At 36.1% G+C, this 26,731-nt stretch overlaps 1 protein-coding gene across 8 annotated transcripts in view; it reads left to right on the forward strand.

Moving 5' to 3' along the window:
- The window catches only part of OSBPL1A (oxysterol binding protein like 1A), a 198,570-nt gene that overhangs the window by 57,757 nt on the left and 114,082 nt on the right, over positions 1-26,731 (forward strand). For 4 of the 8 annotated variants that reach the window (XM_081078675.1, XM_081078680.1, XM_081078679.1 and 1 more), the window contains 7 exons: positions 7,178-7,239; positions 7,341-7,385; positions 8,786-8,859; positions 8,974-9,037; positions 12,221-12,319; positions 13,487-13,609; positions 20,973-21,054. In XM_081078675.1, the coding sequence (XP_080934801.1) occupies positions 7,178-7,239; positions 7,341-7,385; positions 8,786-8,859; positions 8,974-9,037; positions 12,221-12,319; positions 13,487-13,609; positions 20,973-21,054 (549 nt within the window). Of the gene's footprint in view, positions 1-7,177; positions 7,240-7,340; positions 7,386-8,785; positions 8,860-8,973; positions 9,038-12,220; positions 12,320-13,486; positions 13,610-20,972; positions 21,055-26,731 lie in introns of those variants that run through there. The other 4 variants (XM_081078686.1, XM_081078683.1, XM_081078682.1 and 1 more) reach the window with 4 other exon arrangements.

The following is a 26,731-nucleotide window of genomic DNA, read 5'->3' on the forward strand; positions in this document are numbered from 1 at the left end:
GCTCAGAAAGTCTCCACTACTTTTAGTTTATTGCTTTGTAAATAGAGTCGACATATTAAAATCCTACGTTTTGTCAAGCATCAACAGTTTTTTCATATTGTCACTGGAAGCATAGTCTTCAGGGCTCACCTTTTGGATAGTAGTATTTCACACGGGTATAATGTAATTTTTGTCCCCCAAACTCCAGTGATAAGGACAACAATTATTTCTATATTTTTTCTATGATTAAATTTTCTTAGTCTTTTTTCAAAACAAAGATGTTTAAAAATTTTAATCAAATTTGTTGATCCTCTTCTTTGGTTTCTTCTGACACTTCTAAGCTTAGGTAGAGATTTGGTAAATATTTGATTTTATTTTTTCCTAATTTGTCTGTAATCACATTCATTTATTCATCAAATGCTGAGCCTCTGCTGTGTGCCAAGAACTATTGTATGTGCTGGAGCTCCAATAGTGAACAAAACCCAACAGTCTCCACGCTCTTGGAGCTTGTATTCTGGTGGGAGGCGTTAGACAAAACATAAATACACATACAATGTCAGGCAATAAGGTGCAGAAAAGTAAAATAGAATGATGGAGATAGAGAGTGATGGTAGTGGGAAAGAGGTATTGTTTTTGAAATGGGTTACGGTAAGGCCTCCCTGAAGTGACTGAACATAGAGCTGAATGGAGTAAGGGAGTGAGCCCTGAGGATACCTGGCAGAGGAACCTTAAAAGCAAAGGGCAAGCAAGTGCGACAGCTCTGGGGTAGGAGAGCACTTGGGATATTTGATGAAGAAAGCTGCCAGGGTACCTAAAGCAGGGCAAGTGGGGGAAGATAGGTAATCTCAGAGAAGTCGCCAGAGGCCCAGCCCTGTTTGCAGGTGTAGTTGGAGGGTTTTGAGCAGGAAAAGTGATGTGAGAATGTATGTTAGGATGTGAGACATTTGCTAACCACTTATCTTTACTAATCATTTACCCTTTATCAAGCAATCTTTCCCTTTCTATTATTTTGTTATGCATTGCTCATACATTTGAAGAATTTACTTTCTTTTTGTGTTTTCTATTCTCTTGCATTCCCTTATCTCTTCCTTCCTTCGCCAGTATTGCACTTTTTTTATTTATTAAATTTATTGGGGGTGACAATGGTTAGTAAAATAATATAGGTTTTCGGTGTACATTTCTGTAATACATCATCTTTTTTGCATTGTGTGTTCGCCACCCAGAGTCAGTTCTTCCCTCACCTTATAGTTGATCTCCTTTACCCTCTTCTACCATCCCTCCTCTCCCTTTTCCCTCTGGTAACCACTAAACTGTTGTCTGTGTCTATGAGTTTTTGTTTGTTTGTTTGTCTTGTTCCTTTGTTGATTTCAGTTTTATATCCCACAAATGAGTGAAGTCATATGGATTTTTACTTTTTCTGACTTATTTTGCTTAGCATAATAATCTCAAGATCCATCCATTTTGTTGCAAATGGCAGTATTGCATCTTTTTTTATGGCAGAGTATCATTCCATTGTGTATGTATACCACATGTTGTTTATTCAATCATCTATTGAAGGCCACCTTGGTTGTTTCCATATCTTGGCCATCATAAATAATGCTGCAGTGAACATCGGGGTACACACAAGTATATCTTTGTGTATAAATGTTTTCAGAATTTTTGGGTAGATACGCAGGAAAGGGATTGCTGGGTCCTATGGCAATTCTATTCTTAATTTTTTGAGACACCTCCATACTATTTTCTATTGCGGTTGTACCAATTTACATTTCCACCAACAGTGTATGAAGATTCCTTTTGCTCCACAGCCTCTCCAACACTTGTTATTGTTTTTCTTGTTGATGACAGCCATTCTAAGAGGTGTGAGGTGATATCTCTTCGTGGTTTTGGTTTGCATTTCTCTAATAGCTAGTGAAGTTGAGCATTTTTTCATATACGTGTTGGCAGTTTGTATGTCTTCAGGAATTGAAAATCCAGAAATAAACCCACATATATATGTGCAGATAATTTTCAACAAAGGAGCCAAAAATATACAATGAAGAAAAGAAAGCCTCTTCAATAAATGGTGCTGGGAAAATTGGAAAACCATGTGCAAAATAATGAAACTAGACTGCTATCTGTCACCATATACTAAAATTAACTCAAAATGGATCAAAGACCTAAACATAAGACCTGAAACAATAAACTGCATAGAAGAAAGAATAGGTACTAAACTTATGGACCTTGGTTTCAAAGAGGATTGTATGAATTTGACCGCAAGGAAAGTAAAAGCTGAAATAAATGAATAGGACTATATCAAACTAAAAAGCTTCTGCACAGCAAAAGAAACCATCAACAAAACAAAGAGACAACCAACCGAATGGGAGAAGATATTTGCAAACAATGCCTCCGATAAGGGGCTAATAACCAAAATATATAAAGAACTTGTATAATTCAACAATATAAAACCAATCCAATTAAAAACTGGGCAGAGGACCTAACAGACATTTCTCCCAGTATTGCACTTTTTAATGATTATTTTTGTAATGTTTTAATATCTGATGGTTTCTCCTTATCACTCTTCTCTTTTGAGGATTTTCTTGAACGTTTTTATCTGTTTATTCTTGAGATGGCATCTAAAATAATTTTCATACATTCTTAATAAATACTCATACTGTTGGCATCTAATTGAAATTGCATTCTATGTAAATTAATTTGAGGAGTGTTGACATTGTTATTTAGTTTTCCCATTAAGGGACAAATCTGTATCATACAAAAATTTAAATATGGGTCATTCCTATTTTTTACTTTATTTTGTTGTGATTGATAGGAAATGTAGTGCAATTTTGAAATGACTGGTATAGTGCCCATCCAGGTAGGGAGGCTATTTCATTCAGTTCAAAAGCATTTTGTTGAATTCTTACTGTGTGCCAGGCATTTTTGGCATTGAATCCGGAAATGAGGGCTCTGTCCTGGGAATTCAGCTAGTTAGCAGGAATTCAGAATTTATTTTTGGTGTTAGGGCAGAATTCTATAAAAGAAATGACATTGTCATTTTTGCTGCCTAAAGGAATAATTTCTCAAATGCTGGAATGAAAATAACAGAGTTGACAGACATTTTTATAAGACGTCTTCCTGTATGCTAGCTAGAAAAACTAAAGTGATTATTAATTTCTCAGTTAACATTTTAAAAAGGTTTTTTCCCCACTAAAGAAGTAATACATGGTCAGCCCCAGTTTTATCCATTAGCCATTCTGTAACCCTACCTCTCAAGTAAATCTCAAACCCATAAACTTCTCTCCATATTTACTACTGTCTGCATTTTACCGCTAACTCTAGACCAGATCACCAGTGTCTCTCACCTAGACTGTTACTGTTGCTTTGTGACTATTCTCCTTTTTTCTTGTCCACATTTATAAGCTGTTTCCACACAACAGCCACAGTGACCCTTTTTTTTTAAAGATTTTATTTTTTTTAATTGGGGAAGGGGAACAGGACTTTATTGGGGAACAGTGTGTATTTCCAGGACACTGGAAATTTTTTATTGGGGATCAGTGGTGTGTTTTTCCCAGGACTCATCAGCTCCATTCAAGTCAAGTTGTTGTCCTTTTCAATCTTAGTTGTGGAGGGTGTAGCTCGCTGGCCCATGTAGGAATCGAACTGGCAGCCTTGTTGCCCAGAGCGCACACTCTAACCTACTGAGCTACACATCTGCCCTCCAGCCACAGTGATCTTTTAAAAAAAAAAAAAAATTTTATTATAGAAATTATCAAAGCTTAAAAAAATAGAATAGTGTAATTAATTGATGTGTACTCATCACTTAGGAATTATCAATAATGATCACTTTCCAAATATGTTATTTCATCTGTAAATACTTTTTTTTCTTTTTAAAGATTTTATTGGGGAAGGGGAAAAGGACTTTATTGGGGAACAGTGTGTTCTTCTAGGATTTTTTCCAAGTCAAGTTGTTGTCCTTTCAATCTTAGTTGTGGAGGGTGCTGTTCAGCTTCAAGTTGTTGTCCTTTCAGTCTTAGTTGTGCAGGACGCAGCCCAGCTCCAGGTCCAGTTGCCATTGCTAGTTTCAGGGGGCGCAGCCCACCATCCCCTTGAGGGAGTCTAACCGGCAACCTCAACCTTGTGGTTGAGAGGACGTGCTCCAACCAACTGAGCCATCCAGGAGCTCAGTGGCAGCTCAGCTCAAGGTGCCATGTTCAATCTTTAGTTGCAGGGGGCGCTGCCCACCATCCTTTGTGGGACTTGAGGATTTGAACTGGCAACTTTGTGGTTGAGAGCCGCTGCTCCAATCAACTGAGCCATCCTGGAGGCAGCTCAGCTCAAGATGCCGTGTTTAATCTTAGTTGCAGGGGGCGGAGCCCACCATCCCTTGCGGGACTCGAGGAATTGAACCGGCAACCTGGGCCGGCCCTGTAAATACTTTCTTATATTTATAAAAGATTAAGGTCTCCTTTAAAAATACCATTACCACATGATAGTTGTACAACTCTGAATGTACTAGAAAGCATTGCATTTTATACTTTAGATGGAATTATATGGTATGTGAATTATATCTCAATTGAGCTATTTAAAAAAAGCCATTTTAGCATTATCTTATTAGTACTGTTACAATAATTTCTCAAAATCATCCAAGTTCACATTTCCCCAGTTATCCTTATAAAATTCTTTTAACACTTTGACAAAGTTTTAAACATAAGTCTGATCATGTTACTTTTCTACTTAAAACCCTTCAATGGCTTTTCATCATATTTAAAGTAAATATAAACTCAAACTTCTTATACTAGCTTGCTAAGGTCTAGCCTACAAAGCCCTTACTTAATGTGGTTATCTGTACGTCTCTCACTGTATCCCTTGACAACTAAATTGTTCCTACCTCAGGGCCTTTGCATTAGCTGTCCCCTCTGCTGGTATGCCCTTCCCCTATATTATTACGGGGCTGGATTCTTCCTTTCAATTTAAATATTCCTTTTTCACAGAGGCTTTCCCTGATAGTCCCCCAATCTATAATCTAAAATGGTATCCCAGTCATTCTCTGTCAAATCATTCAGTTAAAAAATATTCGCATAGTGTGTATTATCTGTTATACGAGTATATCCTTTTTAATTAATTTATTGTCTCTTTCTGTTTTTCTATACAGCACCCCCTTTTTTTTGTCATATTCACTGCTGAATCCCCAGTGCCTAAAATATTAATTGGTGCATAATAGACTCTCATTAGGAGGAGATATTTATACAAAAAATTGCCCAACACAAACCAGGTGTTTGATATTTAAAAAACCGTTATTTGTACATTGAGGCCTGCGCAGATCCCAGCCTGTCTGTGGTTTGAGGTTGCCATCTACCTCGTGAAAGCAAGGTAGGGGATTGTCTTGTAGGAAGACAAAGTCTTGTTCTCTGAAAAAGCCTTCTGTACGAGGCTTCATAAATCTGAATCTTCAGTTGAGGTAGAGAGAGAAGACAGTGGTTATAACCAGGAAATCCAGAGTAGGGTGTAGTTACCCCAGAATATGTTACTGTTAACCCAGGCTTCATGACAGTCATTAAAGTGGATTCCTTAATAAAATAATAATACAATTTCAATAAAACAAAAAAGGTTATTTGTAGAATATATTCCCTTACTGCATAAACAGAGTTCCAGATTTCCAGTCTGATACGCTATTTGGAAGGGCTATTTTTTTGCTTTAAATTTTTATGTCGCTTTTGTTTCTCTAGCAGTTAGAAGCCATCTGAGGTTACGAGATGATTTTTTTTCTATCTTTCATGTAGAGTTCTCACTTTAGAACTCAACTTTGATAAACAAATTCTGCTTTTGTTGTTGTTTGGCAAAACAGAAAGTGCTTGCATGTGTGAGGTTGAGAACTGTATGTTGATGTTCGAGGGGACGGTGTCGGGGATAAGGTGTCTGTGCCTTGGGGAGCTGGAAGAAGATGCGTGGAGCCGAGGCAAAGCAGACACAGTTTATCCACAGGCTTTCTGGGACATAGCCAGGGGTTTTCACTGCTTCACACAGCTGGACATTCTCAGGTTACAACCTGCAGCCAACAGCAGCCTCATAACTCACAGCAGCCTGCTTCACAGCAGCCCAGCTCGACAGTCGCCCTTGGGCACAGGCCCCACAGCCCCACGTCTCAGCAGCCCTGTACAATACAGCCCATGGTCCCAGCTGTAGCCACTCCTCCGGTCCCCTAAAATGGCCAGGCCCCTTTATACCGTACAGAGACAAAAGAGGCGCACAGCCAAGGTGGTTACATAAGCGTATACACAAATAACAGCTTTAGGATGGACGGCGCTTGCGCTGCATTCCATCTTACTGGACACTGGGTGAGGGCCAGCAGCTGGCCAGGGAGGGAGCCTGACCAATTCTATTTTCCCTGTAAAACATTACCATCATACCTTGCTAGTTTCATTCTGCAGTGTCACGTTTTCCTTTTGTCCCCAGTGGTGGACCATCACACCCTTAGTTTGTGGGTTATCTCTGCTACTTTTTCTCCAGTGAGGTAGCTTAAGAGTAGCTGTACTAGGCTGAATAATGGCCCTCAAAGATATGATTAGTGAAGTATCTTGAGATAGGGAGATAATTCTGAATTATCCAGGTGGGCCCATTGTAATCACAAAGGGTCCTTACAGGAAGGAGGCTGAAGGAACAGAATATCGAGACAGAAAATGTAAGGATGGAAGCAGAGGCTGGAATGATGTGCTTTGTGGATGGAGAGGGATCACGAGTCAAGGGATGTGGCCCTTAGAAGCTGGAAAAGGCAAGGAAACAGATTCTGGCTTAGAGCCTCGAGAAAGAATGCAGCTCTGCCGACACCTAGCCTTTATCCCTGTGAGATCCATTTCAGACTTCCGGTCTCCAGAACTGGAAGAGAAGAAACGTATGTTGTTTTAAGCCAGTAAGGTGGTAATTTGTTACAGCAGCCATAGGAAACTAACATAGGGACTTAAGGCAGGAAAGCTTGAAGGATCACAGAACCTGTACAAGGTGTTCTGAGGTTAATTTGATTTGCTGGTTTAATAGTTAGCGACTGAAAAGGAGCTAAATAAATAGTTGGCAACTTTGGGTAGGTAATTTGGGGTAGGTAATTTTGGGGGAGAAGAAAAAGGTGTAGTTGGTGGAATAATGAAAGAATATTATGTACTGCAGCCGCAGCATCAATTTTATAGTGCGATTAAGCTCTTGATGGCTTTTTTCCTTGTATTTTACACAGATCAGAAACCCCTTGACCTTGCCCAGGGGGCTGAAGTGAAACACATTCTTGTTGGTAATAAGGTATGTACCAATGGGTTACACGTACATCATCATTTTTAGAAAAAAATTGTAATTCTTAAAATATGTAAATGCATTTTAAATGAAAATATGTTTTTCAATAGGTCCTCCACAAAGCATTGAAACGATATGAAGGCCCTCTCTTTAAGGTAGGATTGGGATCGTTTTTGAATTATAAAACTGGAAAGAATTCTTAGGTGTTCTGTGTTTGTTAAAATTTTTCTCCCATTATTTCTGAAGAATATGTGATTTAATCATTCTTGGATTTTTATAATGCAGCCATTTTTGACTGCTGGACTTCATTAGGTGTCCACTTACAGCAGTCACTACCTTTTGTGTTGATGGTCTAACACTTTTAGGTGGCCATGTTTGCAGAAAGCAAAGTGGGGGAAAATACATTTTTTTCTTACTTAATCATAGGATTATAGTATTTTTGTTATGAACATTGAACCATGGAGGACGTAGGAAGAATTTAATATATGAATTGTCACAGAGCACACACAGTCTTTCTGTTTCTAAAAATTTCTATGTGTTTTGGAGTTCATTTATTTTCCATAATTAACTATTTTAGAGCACATAATTTCTTCTGCACTTGCAAGCACTCTCTATATATTTATGTACACGTATGCTTATATTGTATGAAATAAATTTAGGATAATTCTCTTTTATTAGAAGTTCATTCGGGACTTTGAGGAAATTGTCTTTGAAGCCCACAACTGATATATTTCCTATAAATATCCCTGAACAGTATTGTCAGAACTATAAACTGTGCTCATCGTTGATCTTATCAGTATGGCATTTCTTCTGTTCCTGTTACCCTGTAGTGGTATGTTTTCATTACTGCACCTAGTACCTACGTTCATGTTTGATCATTTTTAAATGTTCAGTAGTACTAGTTGAAAGACTCAGGTAGAACTGTTATAACTTAATTACTTCTTTTTTTAAAATTAAAATTTATTGGGGTGGCAATGGTTAGTAAAATTACACCGGTTTCAAGTGTACAATTCTGTAATACATCATCTATGTATCACATGGTGTGTTCATCACCCAGAGGCAGTTCTCCTTCCATCACCATATATTTGATCCCCCTTACCCTCCTCTCCTACCTCCCACCCCCCTTACCGTCTGGTAACCACTAAACTATTGTCTGTGTCTATGAGTTTTTGTTTCTTTGTTTGTTTTGTTTCTTTGTTGCTTTCAGTTTTAATATCCCACATATCAGTGAAGTCACATGGCTCTTGACTTTTTCTGATTTATTTTGCTTAGCATAATAATCTCAAGATCCATCCATGTTGTCACAAATAGTACTATTTCGTCTTTCCTTATGACAGAGTAGTATTCCATTGTGTATATATACCACATCTTCTTTATCGAATCATCTATCGAAGGACACTTTGTTTCTTTCTGTGTCTTGGCCACCATAAATAAAGCTGCAATGAACATCGGAGCACATATATCTTTACAGATAAATGTTGAATTACTTCTTAGCAGTCAAAGATTTGAATCTAGATGTTTTAGCTTGGAAAATCTTTGTTCTTTTTCCCCTTAGAGTTCAAGATTTTTTGGCTGGAGATTATTCTGGGTAGTGTTAGAACACGGAGTCCTTTCATGGTATAGGAAACAGTAAGTATTACGATCCTTATACTTATTAAATTTCAGCATCTAAAATTTGAAAAATGAAATGTTTTCACTTATCTCTTTTCCTTTTACCTTGATAATCTAATATTTATTTTGAAGGCCCGATGCAGTCCATAATATTTATCGCCAGGGATGCAAACACCTAACTCAAGCAGTGTGCACGGTAGGATGACACTCGCACCTTTTGCTCAAACCCTGAAACCAGTTCTGCAAGTGATCGCCCTAAATCATTTACATAAGCTGCCTTGTTAAAACTGGGGTAGAAAGTACTTGTATATGTTTTTATTTGAGCATAAGTGAAGTTGGGGGATCTTCGTTTTAAAACTGTGATCAACTTTTGTTTATCTCCACATATCGTGGGATGAGAGATGAGTGATCTAAAAACATTTACACAGAGCTTTTAACATTTTGTATGTGTATGTATGTATGTATGTATGTACGTATGTGCATGTCCCTATATGTGTCTGTGTGTGTGACATGGGTAAGTGAGGACAATGCAGATTTTTCTGATGTTAAAATACAGTTTAAAGCCTGTGTCAAAATCAGGATTCTTAGGTTCTCCATATTCACATCTGGCTGTTTTACTTTTACCAACCAGGAGACAAAGCAAGTTTTTCCTCTTTAGAGATTAGTCTAAGTCTGCAGTGTAGACATACCTCCTTGGTTCTCACCTCAAGTCCTTCAGGGTTGTCAGCATGCCATGGCTGTCTGTGCGCTCCTTAGAGCTCAGCACCTGCCGTTGCATTGTGACCATTCTCAGACCAGCAGTATTCCCCTTGGGGAATCATGACTTAGTCACATTCTCTAGCATTACAAGCTAATGACAAGCTGGTCCCTTCAGGGTCATCACACCCTTTCCTCCTTTCACATCAGACCAGGCCAGGGAACCTCTTTCCAATCTTACCCATGTAATTTATGTTTTTGTTTCTTCTTTTGATGTAATCCTGGCCATTCTCTTCTGTTCCTGCTCTTGATTCTTCTACTTAATACCCAGGTTTTTCCTCAGCTGGGTCTTTTATGCCATCCTTGTCTACCTGAAAGCAAACAAACAAAAAAACCCAAACACTTGCTCCTGCTGCCCTTTTAAAATATTTTGGTCTTTCAACTTTTCTGGAATCAGCTCCTGTTATGTTATGCTTCACTTTGTTTTATAACCTTTGTATCTTATGTAAATGTCTATTTCAAGCCTACATTTACGAATATCAGTACATATCAGTGCATATCAATACAAAGCATTCATTGAATGATTGCTGTAAGGCAGGCTCTGTTCACAGTCTGGTTTTTTTAGGCAAAAGCTTAAATTATTGATTTGAGATCTTTTTTTCTAATACAGGTGATTACAGCTACAAGTTTTTTGTTTTTTAAATAAAGTGTGGTAGAATACACATAACATAAAATTTACCATCTTAATTTTTAAGTGTATAGTTCTGTGGCATTAAGTGCATTCACATTATTTTGCAGCCGTCACCACCATCCATCTCTAAAACTTTTTCATCTTTCAAAACTGAAGCTATATCATTAAACAACAACTCCCTGTTTCCCAGACCCCTAACCCCTGGCTACCACCGTTCTACTTTCTGTTTCTCTGACCGTTACTACTTTAGGTACCTCATATAAATGGAAGCAGACAGTATTTGCCCTTTTATGACTGGCTTATTTCACTTAGCATAATGTCCTCAAGGTTCATCCATGTTGTAGCATGTGATATGATTTCGGTTTTTAAGGCTGAATGATATTCCATTGTATGTATACACCGCATTTTCTTTATCCATTCATCATCCATCAGTGGGCATTTGGATTGCTTCTTTTTCTTGGCTTCTATGATAATTGCTGCAATGAACATGGGTGTGCAAATAATCTCTTCAAGATCCTGCTTTAGATTCTTCTACCTAGAAGTGGAATTGCTTGATCATGTGGTAGTTCTATTTTAAATTTTTTGAGGAACTTCCATACTGTTTTCTCTCGCAGCTGCACCATTTTACATTCATTATCATCAGTACACAAGGGCTCCAATTTCCGTTTCTCCACATCCTCACCAACCCTTATTAACCACTCAGGCCTTCTCATGCTTACTGTTTGCATAGTCTCTTTTTCTACTTCTGTACTTTCAACCTATCTAAAATTTTGTATTTTCTGTCTTTTGTAGATAGTATATATGTGGGTCCCTAACAATCATTCTGACAATTTTTGCCTTTTAATTAGATTTCTTTTTAGAACGTGTTCCACTTTCTTATTTTGTCGTATGTCAGGTAATTATGGATTATATCTTTAATATTATGAATGTTAACTTCTGGGGATTCTAGATTCTGTTCTTTTCCCTATTAAATGTTATTTCCTTTGTTTCAGCAAGTCATTTTCTCCACTAGGTTTGGATTATAAACTGTTTCTTAGACAGCAGCTCTGGTCCTCATTCAGATAGGCTGTATTTATCGGGTAGAGATGTGAGTACACAGTTTTGGGATCCCTCTTCTGTCTCTTTCTCTTGGGGAGTCCCCTACTCTCTTTAGTGTTCATGTTTCTCCAGCTTTGTTTTTTTAATTCCCAAAGACAGAAAGACTGGATTTTTCCACCTGTGCCCTTGCTATAGTTTCAGCATGTGGTGTACTTAGTCCCAGGGGAAAACCTTGGGGATGGGAACTCTTTGGCAAAGCTCCTTGTTTCCTTTCCTCCAAGACAATGTGTCCCTCTCCTCCCCCATCAGAGTCCGTCAGCTTTTGTTCACTCTCCAGTTCTTCCAGGCAGTGGCTATTTGTTTTGTGTCTAGGTTTTATAGTTGTTTTCTGCAAGGGGGTGGAGAGGTCCCCTGGTAGGGTCTTGAAGCAGAAGTCTATCTTTCTCCATTCTTAAATCCCCTCACTTTCCAAACTTATACTTTAAAAAGACATAATTACTTCTTCTTTTCCTTTCCCCCTTCTTTGTCAGTCTTATCTATTGTGTTCTTTTAAACTCAGTTCAAACATTTTTCTAACACTCGCCTCAAACAAAAGGTTTAGGAGACTGGTATGAATAAAAAATTGGAGCTGTAGTAGTTAAAGGATTTTGCAGCCCAAGTGCATGCTAAGCTATATTTAATAGACAGGATAAAACTACAACTACATACCTAGTGGACTGTTAGCATTTACTTTGAGTAAGAATATGAAAGCCAGGTTTGACATAGATAAGCTACAATGCATTTGATACTTCCAATGTTTCAGTTTTTCTCCTAATTCTTATCAGTCGGTATTTTAAATGTTCAATTGGGTACAATTAAGTAATGTTAGTACCTTTAATTTTATGTGTAGGTAATTTCAGAGCGGTATTTTATGTGCATGGATGGTATTGCCTTACTGACTTCTTTATATCCAAGGTAAAATCCACTGATAGCTGCCTCTTCTTTATTAAATGTTTTGATGACACGGTTCATGGCTTCAGTGTTCCTAAGAATAGCCTTCGACAGACAAGAGAGGTAATTTTATGGATTCTTTTATCTTTTATAAAATTAACACTTAGAAACAAATAGGATAGGTTCAATATTACCATATCAAATCTTGTTCATTGTACCTTCTTAATGGAGGCAATTCTATGAAACTTTTGAAATATGGCTTATGAATTAGGTCTTTATCAATATGTGCCTGGAGGGATTTTCTGTTCATAATTTTTTTTTTCCCATTTTGATTCTGTTAATGTAAGGGGCTCTCATTGGTTTTGGAAAAAGACTAAATGATTATTTAGTTTGCCACTTAATTTGTAGGTGAGAAAACTGAACACAGTAAGATTGAGATCTCCCAAGGTCAAGTTAGCTTGCAAGTGACAGAACCTGGACTCCAATCCAGGTGTGATTTAATACAGTGTAGACTCAGTTCTTGTGGTAAATTGAGCAATAGCAGCAGGCAAGAAAATTGGGACTCATGCGACAGAAGTTCACAAGCAGTTATTTAATGGAGAAGCCATATTCCTTTGGATCAAAGCAATATTCGTAGACCCTTTTTTTCTTTTTTGGTAAATTTTGTAAGGGTTTGAAAAAATCTGTCTTCCAAAGTGGTTAACTTTGGCCCTGCAAAAAAACGCTAAATAATCCAAATCGTGACTGTCCCAGCATTTCATAAAATGGTAAGATTTGACCCTGAGTAATGGCTATAAGAAATGAGGAAGAAGTAAGGTATTTTTAGTGGAAATATTCTGTCTTTTTTCTTTTTAAACTTAGTAAAAGTTAAAGCATCAGGGCAATTGTTTGTTGACTGTTTTAAGATGATCTGAGTTTTTTGTGCTTATAATTTGATTGCAAGTTAGTAAAATTGTTTTTGGATACATTATTATACCATAATTTATTCAATAGGTTTGAGAACCTATCATTTTAAGTGAAAAATTCTCTATCCATCATTTAGTTTTTCTAATACATTTGAGTATTAATACTAATGAATATAAAAGCTTATAGATGATATTTTTTATAAGTATTGGGACATTTTTTTTACCTAGACATGTCATGAACAAGAGATCTGCATCATTATTTCATTGTTGGTTGTTTTTCTTAGGCCATAATATTTTTTTCTCCATGTTAACTTTTATGTTTTCCAGATTGTCCTATTACGTAAAAATGCATTTGACTTTTATTTAAATCCCGGGATTATTTCAGGACTGGCTGGAAGCAATAGAAGAGCATTCTGCCTATAGCACTCACTACTGTTCCCAGGACCAGATGACTGATGATGAGGAGGAAGATGCAGTTTCTGCTGTAGACTTGAAGGAATCCTTAGAGGTACACAGGAAAACTTAACGTGACCTTGATAGCTAACTCTGTCATTCTGGTTTTATCATGAATTAGAAAAGATTTTTTTAATGTGAGGTTTAGAAATTAAGCTTTCTGACCATGGCAGTAGGATTGTTCTTTGTCTAGTAATACTCTATTGCTATTTATAATGTCTCTGTTATGGTAATACCCTGTTTCCCCGAAAATAAGACCTAGCCGGACACTCAGCTCTGAGGCGTCCTTTGGAGCAAACATTAATATAAGACCCAGTCTTATTTTACTATAATATAACACCAGGTCTCTACAATATAATAATAATAATAATAATAATAATAATAATATAATATCAGGACTTATATTAATTTTTGCTCCAAAGGACTCATTAGAGCTGGTTGTCTGGCTAGGTCTTATTTTCGGGGAAACACAGTACTATCAAATGTCTCTGTAGATATTCTCTAAAGGTATGGGCATCTGTATCTGTTTGTTAAAATTTTTACATTGCTGTAATCAGATGGTCATTCTATTTGAAAACTGCCGCCACTGGGGGGGGCATCCATAACTTGACTTGCTGCCGGTTAGGACTTCACTGCGTATTTCAGAGTTTAAATAATGCAACCACAGGAATATATTTCTTGGTCAGTATTTTCATTTAAAATCACTGGTAATCTGTAAACTTTGATTAGAGGTGAAGTAAAATGCCAGTAATGAATGGAGAGGCCCTCATCTGAAGTGACACCTATATTGTATCCACAAAGAAATATCAACATATATATTATAATTGAAATGAAATAGGTATTTTTGTCTTGTCATAAATTTTCTGGTTGTACCTTTTAAGTGGGGATCGGGTTTGGAAGAATTAGAACTACGAAAGGATGATGAGTTTCAATCCAAATAATTATGTCAGAGCGTATGAATTTGCCTACAAAATTTAATTCTTTTTTTTTAATGAAATGAATTACTTGTCGTATTTGAGTGTTTTTAAATCAACAACTTTATTTAAATTAAGCTTGCTAATACCTAAGGAATTATAATAAGGGCCTATACATTTAAATTAGAACAGAGATTTTGACTCTTTTGATCCCTAGTCTTAATTTACTACGGAACATGAAAGAATTTTAGCTCTTTCATATTATGTTGAAGACATTCCCTGGAATTTATTGACAATGGCTCTACCAGTACTGCTTCTGTTTTAAAGCCTATTGTGTAACGTGATAACCATGAACATAATTTTCAGATCAGTGAACTTTGCAAAAGTTACATCTAACAGAGCATCTAAAGGACACGAACACTGTTTGGATAAATAAAGAAGACTTAAATATTCATGGCCAAAATCACGTTAAACAAGTGAAAAATAAGACTATGCTAAATGTTTTAACTTTTATTCTTTATTCCCTGAGTGAAAAGAAATCCTTTATCTTATGTTGATAATATAAGATTAATATAAGATATTTATCTTATAAGATAAATAAGAAAAGAAATACATATATATGAGATAAGGTATAAGATAATATAAGATATAAGATAAGATATATAAGATAAATATAAGATAAATAATATAAGATATATAAGATAAATATAAGATAAATATTCCATATATATAAGATAAATAATATATAAGATAAATAATATAACATAAATATAAGATATATAATATAAGATATAAGATATATAAGATAAATATAAGATAAATATAAGATATAAGATATATAAGATAATATAAGATACATAATGTAAGATAAATAATGTAAGATATAAGATATATAAGTTAGAAGATAAATGTTAAAACCTGGAAGGACTAAAGAGTATACCAGTATCTATCCAGGACTATGGGGTAATTTTAAAACCTTTTTAATGGAAGCTACAGGTGAAATAAATGTGTACTAATTTACATATTATTAAAAACTTTCCTGAAGTTCTTCTTAAGCATAGTTTTCAAATTTTCGTGTTCTCAGCCTCAACTATGCCTTTCATTTGACTCATTTGAATATTGTTTTTCTGTGTTAACTTTACAACCATGAAGTTTCTGTTTTCCAGATTTTATAACACCTGAAGTCAGTGAGAGTTTTTGCCAGTGTTAAGCACTTTTAGATTTTGCAGGTTATAGACATATCTCTGTCCAACAATTGTAATGCTAATTTCGTGAATCTTGACTTTGTCTCCGTTTCTGAAGGTTGGTCCAAAATAGGTAACATAAGAAATGAGCTTTCATGTATGTTGAATTGTAGCTGTGGGAGACTGGCTCCAGAATGCCCTTGATCCTTGGATTCTTAAGTTGCAAGGAAATTCTGGGACCCATTTGTGAAACACCTATTCTAAATGTCTTTAGACTTTCTAAAGGAAATTAGGAACTCTAGGACTAGAATACTCTAAACCATCTGAATTAACATAAACTAACCTTATTTCCTCAACATGCTTTTGGACTTGTAAGTAGACCTATTAGAAATTACAGGAAAAGCATGTCGACACTGAAAAAGTTGACCATAGTTACTTTCGATTTCAATTTACTTCCACTCTAAATGAGGGCCTCCAAAAGCTGAAAACATTTTCTGTTAGCTCTCTGTCTGTCACTGCCTTGCACTTACACCTCCAAGAGAGAAAATTATTAGACAAATCATAGAAATATTGGCCTTATGATTTTTGCCTTAATGGCAACTTGAAATATTTCAGAAATAAAAATTGGAAGAGAAATTCAAACACAGTATTGGTATAGAACTGTATGATAGCTACTAGACACGTGGCTATTTGCATTTAAGTAAATGAGACTCAAATAATAAAGTCAGATCCTCATTTTAACTAGATACATTCAGGGCTCAATAGTCACGTGTGGCTGCCATCGTAGACAGTGCAGATATAATAATAGAATGTTTCCATCACCATGGAAAGTTCTGTTGAACACAACTCGGATAGGCCATTAGATTTGGGGTGCTACTAGCAAGGTGGGGGTTTATTTGTTGAATATATCGTGATTCTACAGGATCTGAACTCCTTGTTATAAGAAGTAATAAGCAGATGATGCTAAATTTTAACCAAATGAGAAAGTATTAAATGAGGTGGATTTATATAAAAATATTTAAGATACATATTTAAGTGAAAATGGCAAGGTATAAAATGCTGTATTATTTTACTAGGGAGAAAAAAAAGTAGTGATGTACACCCACAAATTTGTGCAGGCTTAGATCATACCTGAAAGATGAGAAATTATTAGCAGTTTTGTTTTGAGACTGGGAAAGAGGCATTACATGGGGCTATATGGCTGATACGTAGGTATGTGAGGATGAATTGCCTCTCTCTGTATAACCTTTCCTTTTTCTTTTTAATTTTTACTTTGTGTGAAGATCTATTGCAAGATAAGACATTAAGAAGTTTACAGAGCATGGCCATAATAATCACCTGGTAGCAAAAAGAATAAATGTGTTATGGATTGATTTAGATTGAGGGAAGATGTAGTATGGGGCTAGAGTTAGGAAGACTTGGAGATGAGTACTGGGGTACCAGTACTCACAATACTGCCTATTTTCTGCAAGGAGGAAACGTACCCGAGTTCTACAGTCTATTAGTTAAACATTTAATATATTGAGGTATAATTTTTATACAATGAAACGTATATACTTTATGTCTTCAATTTGATGTTTCGACAAGTGTATGTACCCTGTTTAACCACCACTCCTGTCAAGATACAGAATATTTTTATCACCTCACAGAGTTCCCTTGTGCCCCTTCCCGGACAATGCCCTCCATCTTCATCTCAGGTAACCACTGATGTGCTTTCTGTCATTATAGGCATTGTCAGTTTTGCCTCGTCTAGAAGGTCACGTAAATGGAATCAAACAATATGGGGAATGTTTAAATTTTAAAAATTATTACAGTAAAAGACACATGGCCATTAATCCCCCTCAAAATACTCCCCCTCACTTCGAACACACTTATTTCGTCATTCTTGCCACTTTCTGAAGCAGTTCTGGAAGTCCTCTTTTGTGAGTGTTTTTAGTTGTATGGGTGTGTCTGTCTCTATGTCCCAAATTGATTCAAAATGTTTACCTTTCACGGTCATTTTGACTTTGGGGAAGAGCGAAAAATCACATGGTGCCAGATCTGATGAATAAGGTGGGTGGTGACACACCATAATGTTTTTATTTGACAGAAATTGCCGTACCGGAAGTGATGTGATCCCAAAATATGGTGAATACTGCTGCTGAGTGCCATCCAATGGAAAGGCAAGGATCTTCAAAACAGGAAGTGGCTCCTTGAACCTTAGTAACTGTGTGTGACAAGTTTCAATTGTTCGGTGCAGTCAGTTTTGGGCGTGAGCTATGGTTGAAAGAAGGTGTGTTTTAAAGTATGCCTTAAATCATAGGTCATGAACAATGCATTAACATGAAATGTGCAAACGGTTTCATCTTCCATCATGACCGCTCTGTGTCACACATCGCTTCTGGTATATGGCAATTTCTGTCAAATAAAAACATCATAGTGTGTCCTCATCCACCTTATTCACCGGAACTGGCACCATGCGACTTCTGGATCTTCCCCAAAGTCAAAATGACCGTGAAAGGTAAACATTTTGAATGGCTTCAGGACATCGAGGCAGCCATGCCAGCGCAACTAAAGACATTCATGTAAGAGGACTTCCAGAACTGCTTTAGAAAGTGGCAAGAATGATGGGATAAGTGTGTTCAAAGCAAGCAGGAGTATTATGAGGGGGATCAAGGGCAATGTGTCTTTTACTGTAATACATTTTTTAAAATTTAAACATTCACTGCAGTTTTCGATCACACTGTGGAGGTACTCTTTGGTGCCTGTCTTCTTTCACTCACTATGTTGTGTATCAGTAGTTTGTTCTTTTTGATTCCTGAGTAGAAGTCTGCTGCTGTTCTTAATTAACCAGATGTGGATTGTCTGTAGCAAATAGCCTAGAATTAATGACGTCTCCCTTTTCTTGTCCACTCTTCCCTAGATGCTCTCTCCTTGATACGCATTTTTAAGTTGTCTCATAGGACAGGGATCATAAAGCAGTTTAACATCAACTTGAATCAAACAAAAACAACAGCAGAAACCTGGGGGGGCAGAGGTGGGAGAAGGGGGTCTGGGTTGTGAATGTGTCTGGGCTGCTCAGCTGGGGGCTTTTGGGGGCTTCTGGGCCCCGCGTCTGTGGGTATGATCCTGGCCTTGTGTTCTGTGCCGAGATGGCAAGGGTTTAAAATACTGTCACACTTTGAGTATTAGAACATTGCTCATAGTGGATTCCATATATGCAGGATAAATAAAAATTAAAACCTAAAGAGAGTCCCGTATTCACCGTAAGGTCAATGGCATAGACGTCAAGAATGAAACACTATGCTGGACTTTGCAAAGAACTCATAAACATTAACCTTCACAAATAGATTTTAAGTTTTCATAATGTAACCAGTAGCTGCAAAAATGGAATTACAGCAAACTGAAGAATGTGTTACAGTTTTTTGTTTCTCTTTTTATTCTTTTTGGTTTCATTAAATAGCACTAATTGTTTAGAACAGAAGAAACTTCTTGTACCCAACCATAAAACAGTATGTGGAGAGTGAGCCTCTCCAGCTGACCTATTGTATACCTTGTATGAGCAACTAAGTAGCTCATCAGTTGAGAAAACTTTCTTTAGTAACTGTCAAACACGCTAAAGGAAGTTAAATAAGATTCAGGTGTTTGAGGATGATGCTATGGATAGTGAGTGATTCTTGTCTTTAATAATAACCTCAGGAACTGTCATCTTTCTTACAAATTTGCAGTCTGCAAATGAAGCCAGTGCTTACTTTTAAGCATCCAGCTAACTATCGCCATGAAAAGGAAAACAGTAGTCTTGATTTGAACATAGGGAGGAGTATTAAATATGGATAGAGTGAAAATGACGATTTTGTGTTAATAAATTATGAGTGTTACGTTTGGTTGCAGTGCATGTTTGCAGTGCCCCCAGATGGACTTTTTTTTCTTTTCTTCCTTCAACCTGTATTCACAGGCTGTCTGAAAAAACTATCCATCATACCATTTCACTTTCTATGGGATTTTAAATTGCATAGTGTAAGTATTCTCTCTCCTAAAAAAAAAAAAAAAAGTAAATTGCATTTTTATGTTGTTAGAGCTGTCAAAACAGAATAATGTCGATTTTCAAGAGAACATTGCCTGACACTAATGTGGTAACATGAATAATTCTACTGTGGTTGAGCTGAGCTTCATAAGCGCTAAAAATTTTATAAGGGAAAAAAGGAGCAAAGGGTGCTTACCTATGTCACGTTGGCACATAGATCTGACTTAGGGGGGCAATCAAAAATGTTTAGTGTTGGGCAGTTGAAATTAGGAATACAAAGTAGGGAAGATTCATAAAGCTAAATATATTATTCTGTCTACAACAGTGTGATTCTAATATTAATAATGTCAAGGTTCTCAGGATAAGTATTTTTTTATTGCCTTAACCAACCAACTTTACAAGGATAATTGTCTTGCTTATTCTCCCACCTCTTTACAGGGAAACTATAAATAAAATTAACTCCAAAGTTACATTTCTGCTATAATAAATGAATTTATCTAATTTTTCATTTTGGACTTCCAAATATACTCGTATACTAAAGATGGGATTCAACTTATACCATAAAACTCTATATGTTTTGCTTTTAAGGGTCTATATATGGAAAAATTTCAAGTTACAAGGAATGATGCTTTCTGTAGTTGAGTTTACCTTGTTTTGATAAGCTTTTTCAGAAAATGTCCTTATTCATCTGATTATGTGGGGGCCGTGTGCATTTAGATTGCATGAACAAAAATCAACTTTAGATTTCCAAATGTTAGTACCATCTGGATTTTTTTTTTAACGAACAGTTTTTAAAATACATTCTTAAGGAATGTATTTTTAAATTTCTCGATGAATTTACTCAAGCCCACTAAAAGTTTTAATAAATCAGAAATCTTTAACTCCTCAGATATGCTGGGGGTGCCAAAGGGATGCCAAAAAAATCTACACACATGACTTGTATTCCTCTTTTGTTATCTGTATATACTGGGTATTACAATTTTAATACAGTTTTCCTTTCTTAAAATGTGTATACATTTTTTTGGCACACTCTGTATATGGTGTAATGATTTATTGGGAGTAATTAATGGAGTTGTATGGCATCTACACAGCAGATGTTGAATATATTTAAAATTTATAAACATTCTTCTTAATCTGTATGTGATTAAATTTACATTCAATTTTCATGGAAAATTTCTCTGTTAGGAATATGTCTCAATTATTACAATGTATCAACCTATGAACTAGAAGTTTTGATAGGAACATTAAAGTATTTGAAATGCAAAAGTTCCTTATTAGTTTGTTTTAACTTTGTCTTCTTTTTTTTTTCTTTTCTAGAAAGCACAAACATGCCAACAGAGACTAGATAGGGAAATTTCCAGCTTTCTCAAAATGATTAAGGAATATGACATGGCTAAAGGTAAAAAAAAAAAAAAAAAAAGAAAGAAAAAAAGAAAAGAAATAGACAAACACTACCAAAAAAACTTCCCACAACCTATTATCGTAGATATTGACCTTTGTAGTTTTGATTAACTATACATATTAAATAATTTTTGGTTTTGAATTTAGCATTCCATTTGATAAAACTATTTTGAAATTTTAACAGGGCTATTTAAAATTTCTATGCATGGAAGAGACTTGCTTTATATATTAAAAATGTTTTTATTCTTTTAAGAAAAAGAAAAACAAAGTTAGCATTTTGAGGCTATAAACTCATTTTGGCTGTACAATGAAAATTCTGTTTATGAGTGTCAGAAGCCTTGGAATTTGGAGTGAAGCTGTTGGGTTTGAGTCCTTGCTCCATAACTCACTAGTTCTTACTCTGAGTAGTACATTTAACTTCTCTGAGCCTCAGTTTTCTTATTTGTAAATGAATGGATTGGTTGTTTCCAGGTCTTAACCTTTTATCATTCCAAGATTATATACACGAACTTGTCTAGCTATGATTAATCGACTGTTAAACTCTTTATGTCTTCACTGTCCATAATTTATGAATTATCATGTGTTGACTATAAACACATAAAATACAATCTGATATAAAACCCAATATGAAAATTTAGTATTGGGAAAAAATTGCTTTGTTAATTAAAACACTATCATGTTTTGTAGACTTTATCTCTGATATTTTTATAAATAACTCCACTAAAATATAATTGGTTTAGTTGTCTATGAATTTATTATTAACTGTCCATTTTAATAATGAACTAGTTCCCCTCAGTGAACTCTAGGTTTAGTTTATATGTGCCCAAAGAATGTGAAGAAATGTTAATATTAGAGTACCTGAGCTTAAATATTCTGTATTGCTCCAAATGTACCTTAGGTGGCCCTTTACTTCAGTTCAACAATTATTTATATTAGCAGCGATAGCTTTTAGAAGGATAGCAGTTAAATCATTTTGATCATTAATTGCAGGCTGGAATATTGTATTACCTAGCACTGTTCATCTTCAGTGGACTTTTAAAATAGTAACATATTTATTAGATATAATTCATATAATCTAAAATTCACCCATGAAAAGTATACCATTCAATGCTTTTTAAAATATATATATATTCATAGTTATGCAACTAACACCATTAATGAGCTTTTAACACCATCTTTACCAAGAACCATCAAAAGTAAGAAGAGATACTAACATTTAAAAGACGTAGAAAATGGCCGGAGTGAGGTGAAATATAAAGATTAATTCCTTTAATGTAGACCAAAGAAAGAAATTATATTAGGTTGGTGCAAAAGTAATTGTGTTTTTGCAATTATTTTTAACCTTTTAAACTGCAACCTACCTAATATAACCAAATTAAGATTTTTTTAAACCTTGAGTCAAATCTCTTGGTTCAGATTATCTTTATGCTGTGTCACTCGTGATGATGGCATGCCCCATTTGTGCTCTTCGAGAGATGCACAATATTCAGTATCACAAAAGAGATATTTCATTTTGGACAGTGCCATCTGTGATCTTTGTGATGTTTGATTATGATCTGACAACCCTATTTCATAAATCTGCAATAAAATTCAATGGACTTATACGTAAACAATTATAAACATTATTTTCCGAAAGATTGGTGTAGACAAATAAAACAACATCTTACATAAATAGTAAGTAAATAGGGTTAAGATGATTTCATGAATGGAATTGGAGCATTGAAGGTTGCTCTTAATGCCAAGAGATTGTACAGAATCATCTCGCACCATGTGTTTTATTAAAGGAAGCTGATAGATACACATCCTGCTCCAGACTGTCTACACATTTTGTCAGTGATGTCTCTAGATGAGAAACTAAAATGTCTGTGGACAGAATCCAGATCTTGTGCTTGAAATTGTTCGTTGTCTGACAATTTAGCACAAAATTTTATGAACTTTAAGACTCAGTTCCCTTCCTTGTTATTCAAACTTCTACCATTATAATTTACTTTGTATCACCTCAAATCCCTATTACTGCAGAAGCCTGCCCTTTATTCTTCCTTCTGGTAGACACCCCCCACCCCCACCCCATGAATTCTGTCCTTAAAGGGAATTGAATGAGAAGACTTTCAGGAATGCTTCCAACTTAAAATCTGTGTAATACTGCATTATTGTTTGCCAGATTTATTTTAGAAAGATAATTTTTGATAATTTTTTTTTCTGTTGAAAAAGTCTTTTGTGGATCTTTGAAACTATAGAAAATGCTCTTTATTATGGCATTTAGGGACTTTCCACATTTAGCCCTGATTTTTCAGCTTTATTTATAATTATTCTCTTTTGTGACCCCTGTAAACACTTTTCACCAAACACTGTGCCTTAGGCCTGAAATGTCCCTCTGTTGTAATACCACTTTCAGTTTCATGAATGGACCTTAAACATAATTTCTCTCTGGATGAATGCCAAAATTTATGTATCTGGCATTGGCAACACACCATTCAAAATTCAAAGAGTGCAATATTGAAATCTCTCCTGTTTTATCTTTACCAAAAGCCTAGTTGCAGAAACAAATAAAATCACCCAAACTAATAAAACTTTCGGAAGACTTCCTGAAGGCCATGTAGTCAATCCGTTCTTCCACAGAACCGTAAATGTACCATTAAGTAGTAGTAGCCAGTTTTTGACTATTATAAATAATATTGTATTGTGCATTTATATTTGATCACATTACTTTATTACTGAAAGATTTTTGGAAATAGGATTAGTGGGTGAAAGCATCTTAACATTTTTGAGCCTATTGATACATACTGGTAAATTACTATCCAGAAAAGATACATTACTTTACGTGCCATCTTTAATGCATACACTTTATTGAATGTTACTAAATGTATATAACTGAATCCCTGGTTAAAAAAAAAATCACAGCATTTCAGTTATCTAAAAGAATACAGATCTTAAGGGAAAAGCACTCTTATTCAACCCACTTAAAATTCTCCCATCAAAGTCTTAGGCTTCCGGCACACATACTGCCACCTTCACTGTTGCCACCATCGTCTCCCACATAGACTGTTAAAACAGCCTCCTGATCTGGCCCTCAGATTCCATCTTCGGGCCTGGAGTCCCTGCCCAGGGACCCTTGTAAAACATCAGTGTATGATGTCCTTTACTCAAAACATCCATTAGCTTTCAGGTCATCTCACTTAGAAAGAAAGATGAAGTCCTTTCAATGACTCACAGACCTGCTAGTCCCCCTTTCCCCTCTGTCATCATCTCCTAGGTCCCCTTGCTTGCTCCTCTCCAGCCTCACTGGCCTTCTTGCTGTCCCTGGAAGAGCTGGGCTGACTCCTGCCTCAGGCCTGTCCTATGCTGGCCCTTCTGCCTACCAGGCTTTTCTCTCGGCTACTCACTCATATCCTTACCGCCCCAGGTATTACTCCAAACAGAACCTCTGATTGTCTCCTCCCGCCAGCACCCGTTGGCTCTTGCACATCCATTTTCAGCCCTGCGTGGTGCCTTGGGCCTTGGATCCCTACAGGCTTCCTTGCCCTTGGACTTCTGATGGCATTCAGCCAATGGGAGCTCCTGTCAGGAGGTTGGTGGAGGGGTGGGAGGAGATTTAGGTCGGGATATCTCAATCCCTCTAGCTGGGTTGTGGTCTTACAGTGCTGCGGGTTCCTCTACCTGGCCCGTGGCCCCATTCCAATAACGCCAGCTCCTGTTGTGCTTAGCAACAGTGTTCCTTCCCTTTGCTCTTCTGTTCCAGCATAACTGTCCTGCATGCCAGTCTCATTAGTTCACTAACCCTCCTCTTCTTTGTGATTAATCTCTTTTTAAAATTCTTTTCAGGTCCCTTTCGAGTTTGCCAACTCTTCCCTCCCAGGATGTTTCTGATACTTCATCCTATCTATGCTTGCAACTCCTCTCAATACTTGCTATCCCTTACCTTCTACCTTGTTTTTTGTTTATCAGTTAAACTTCCTATATACATATGTACAAGTAGCTAATTGTCTGCCTGTCGTAGTAGAATATGAACCATGAGGGCAGGAATTTTTGTCTGTTTTATTTGCTGATTATCTTACGCATCTTCACCGTGCATAGCACGTGGGATTACACACACACACACACATACTAACACACACACATATATGTATGTATGTTTTGAATGAATGAGTAGATAAAAATGAGTGATCATCTTAGTTAGCTTATACATTTATAACTTATTCCTCTTGAACTTGGGGAAAAACAAGTACTAATTTGTTCTGTCAAATTAGTAAATATGAAGAGTAAGCAAGTAAATACAAGTTAATGAGACTTTATGGAAAGAAACAAAATGGGGAAGAAGCCAGCAGTAGAGCAATGTTCTGCATTCTTTCACTATTAGGGTTCCTCAGTTAATGCCATTGGGTTTTGTATCCTACTCCTCTCTTCTGGATTCAGTTTTTAACTAACTGAGGTAAATCTCTGAGTAATTCTTTCACTGAGGGTCTGTTAGTGGTAAAAATCTCTGTCTTATCTAAATCTTTATTTCATTCTAATTAGATTATAGTTATCATTCATTAGCATTTTGAAGATGTGAATCCAACTTCGGGCTTCTGATATTCTAATGATGATTTTTTTGATAGGCAATGTGTCTTTTTTTTTTAATGCTCTCATTGTTTCAAAGATCTTCACTTTGGTGTTCTGCAGTTTTGTTCTGTCATTAGATTTGACTTTTGCTGTTATGTATATATGCTGCCTGGGACTCTGTTTTTAATTCAAAGACTCACTCATTACCTCTCTTCAATCTAGGAAGGTTCTTATTATCTCTTCAAATTTTGCTGCTTCATTCTTTGTGTTCTCTTCTGCCAGAACTCCTTATAGACTTGTGTCGAAACTTCTCATTTTACCTTCCACCCCTTAGTTTTTCATTCCATTTCTATTTTCCTGTATTTCATTCTGAGTAATTACTTAGATTTATTTTCTAATTTGAATTTATTTCTCAATTGGATCTATTTTTCTGTTTAATGCTTGGACTTTTTAATTTTTGTGACTGTATTTTATAATTCTAGGCAGTGGTTTTTTAAAGTTTTAACTTTTCCTATAGGGACATGTTATTTCATATAACATATTTCTAATTTTGTCTCACATATTTAAAACATAAATGTAAAGCCTTTTTCAGAATGTTTTTATGTCTCAAGTAGTTGTGGAACTAATTCTGTTTTGTCTGCTGAATGTCCCTGGGGAAGGATTGTTTCTCTCACAGTGGATTATAACTTTTTATTGAGAGCTCATCTTCAGGGAGACTTGTTTTTTTTCTGTCTTCTGGATTATGGACGTGTCCCTACACAGTAGCCTTGTTCTGTTTCTGTTGAGGCTATATAAAGGTTTTTCTGGTTCTGGGCTAATAGTTTTAAAATTGGATTTCATACTTAGGTGTGGCACAAGCTAGGACTTCCTATTTCTCATGATTCCAATCCAGAGCAATAGGCAGAAAAATGCCATCCTTCACTTCTTCCCTGAGCCTAAGGGCAGTTTTTCCATTCTTGGTTTCACTGGGGGTCTAGCCCTATACAGGCCTTAACCCTTTGCTTTGTGAGACCAGAACCAAGTCTCCTCTCCTCAGGTAGTGTGAAAGCTCAGCTCTCGGTCCCCTAGCTGACATCCACCTCTGTCCTTGGACTTCCCCACCCAGGCTTCAGTGGCATATGCCTATTTTATCA

This window comes from Rhinolophus hipposideros (genome assembly GCF_964194185.1).
Source record: "Rhinolophus hipposideros genome assembly, chromosome: 17".
In the NCBI taxonomy this organism is placed as follows: domain Eukaryota; kingdom Metazoa; phylum Chordata; class Mammalia; order Chiroptera; family Rhinolophidae; genus Rhinolophus; species Rhinolophus hipposideros.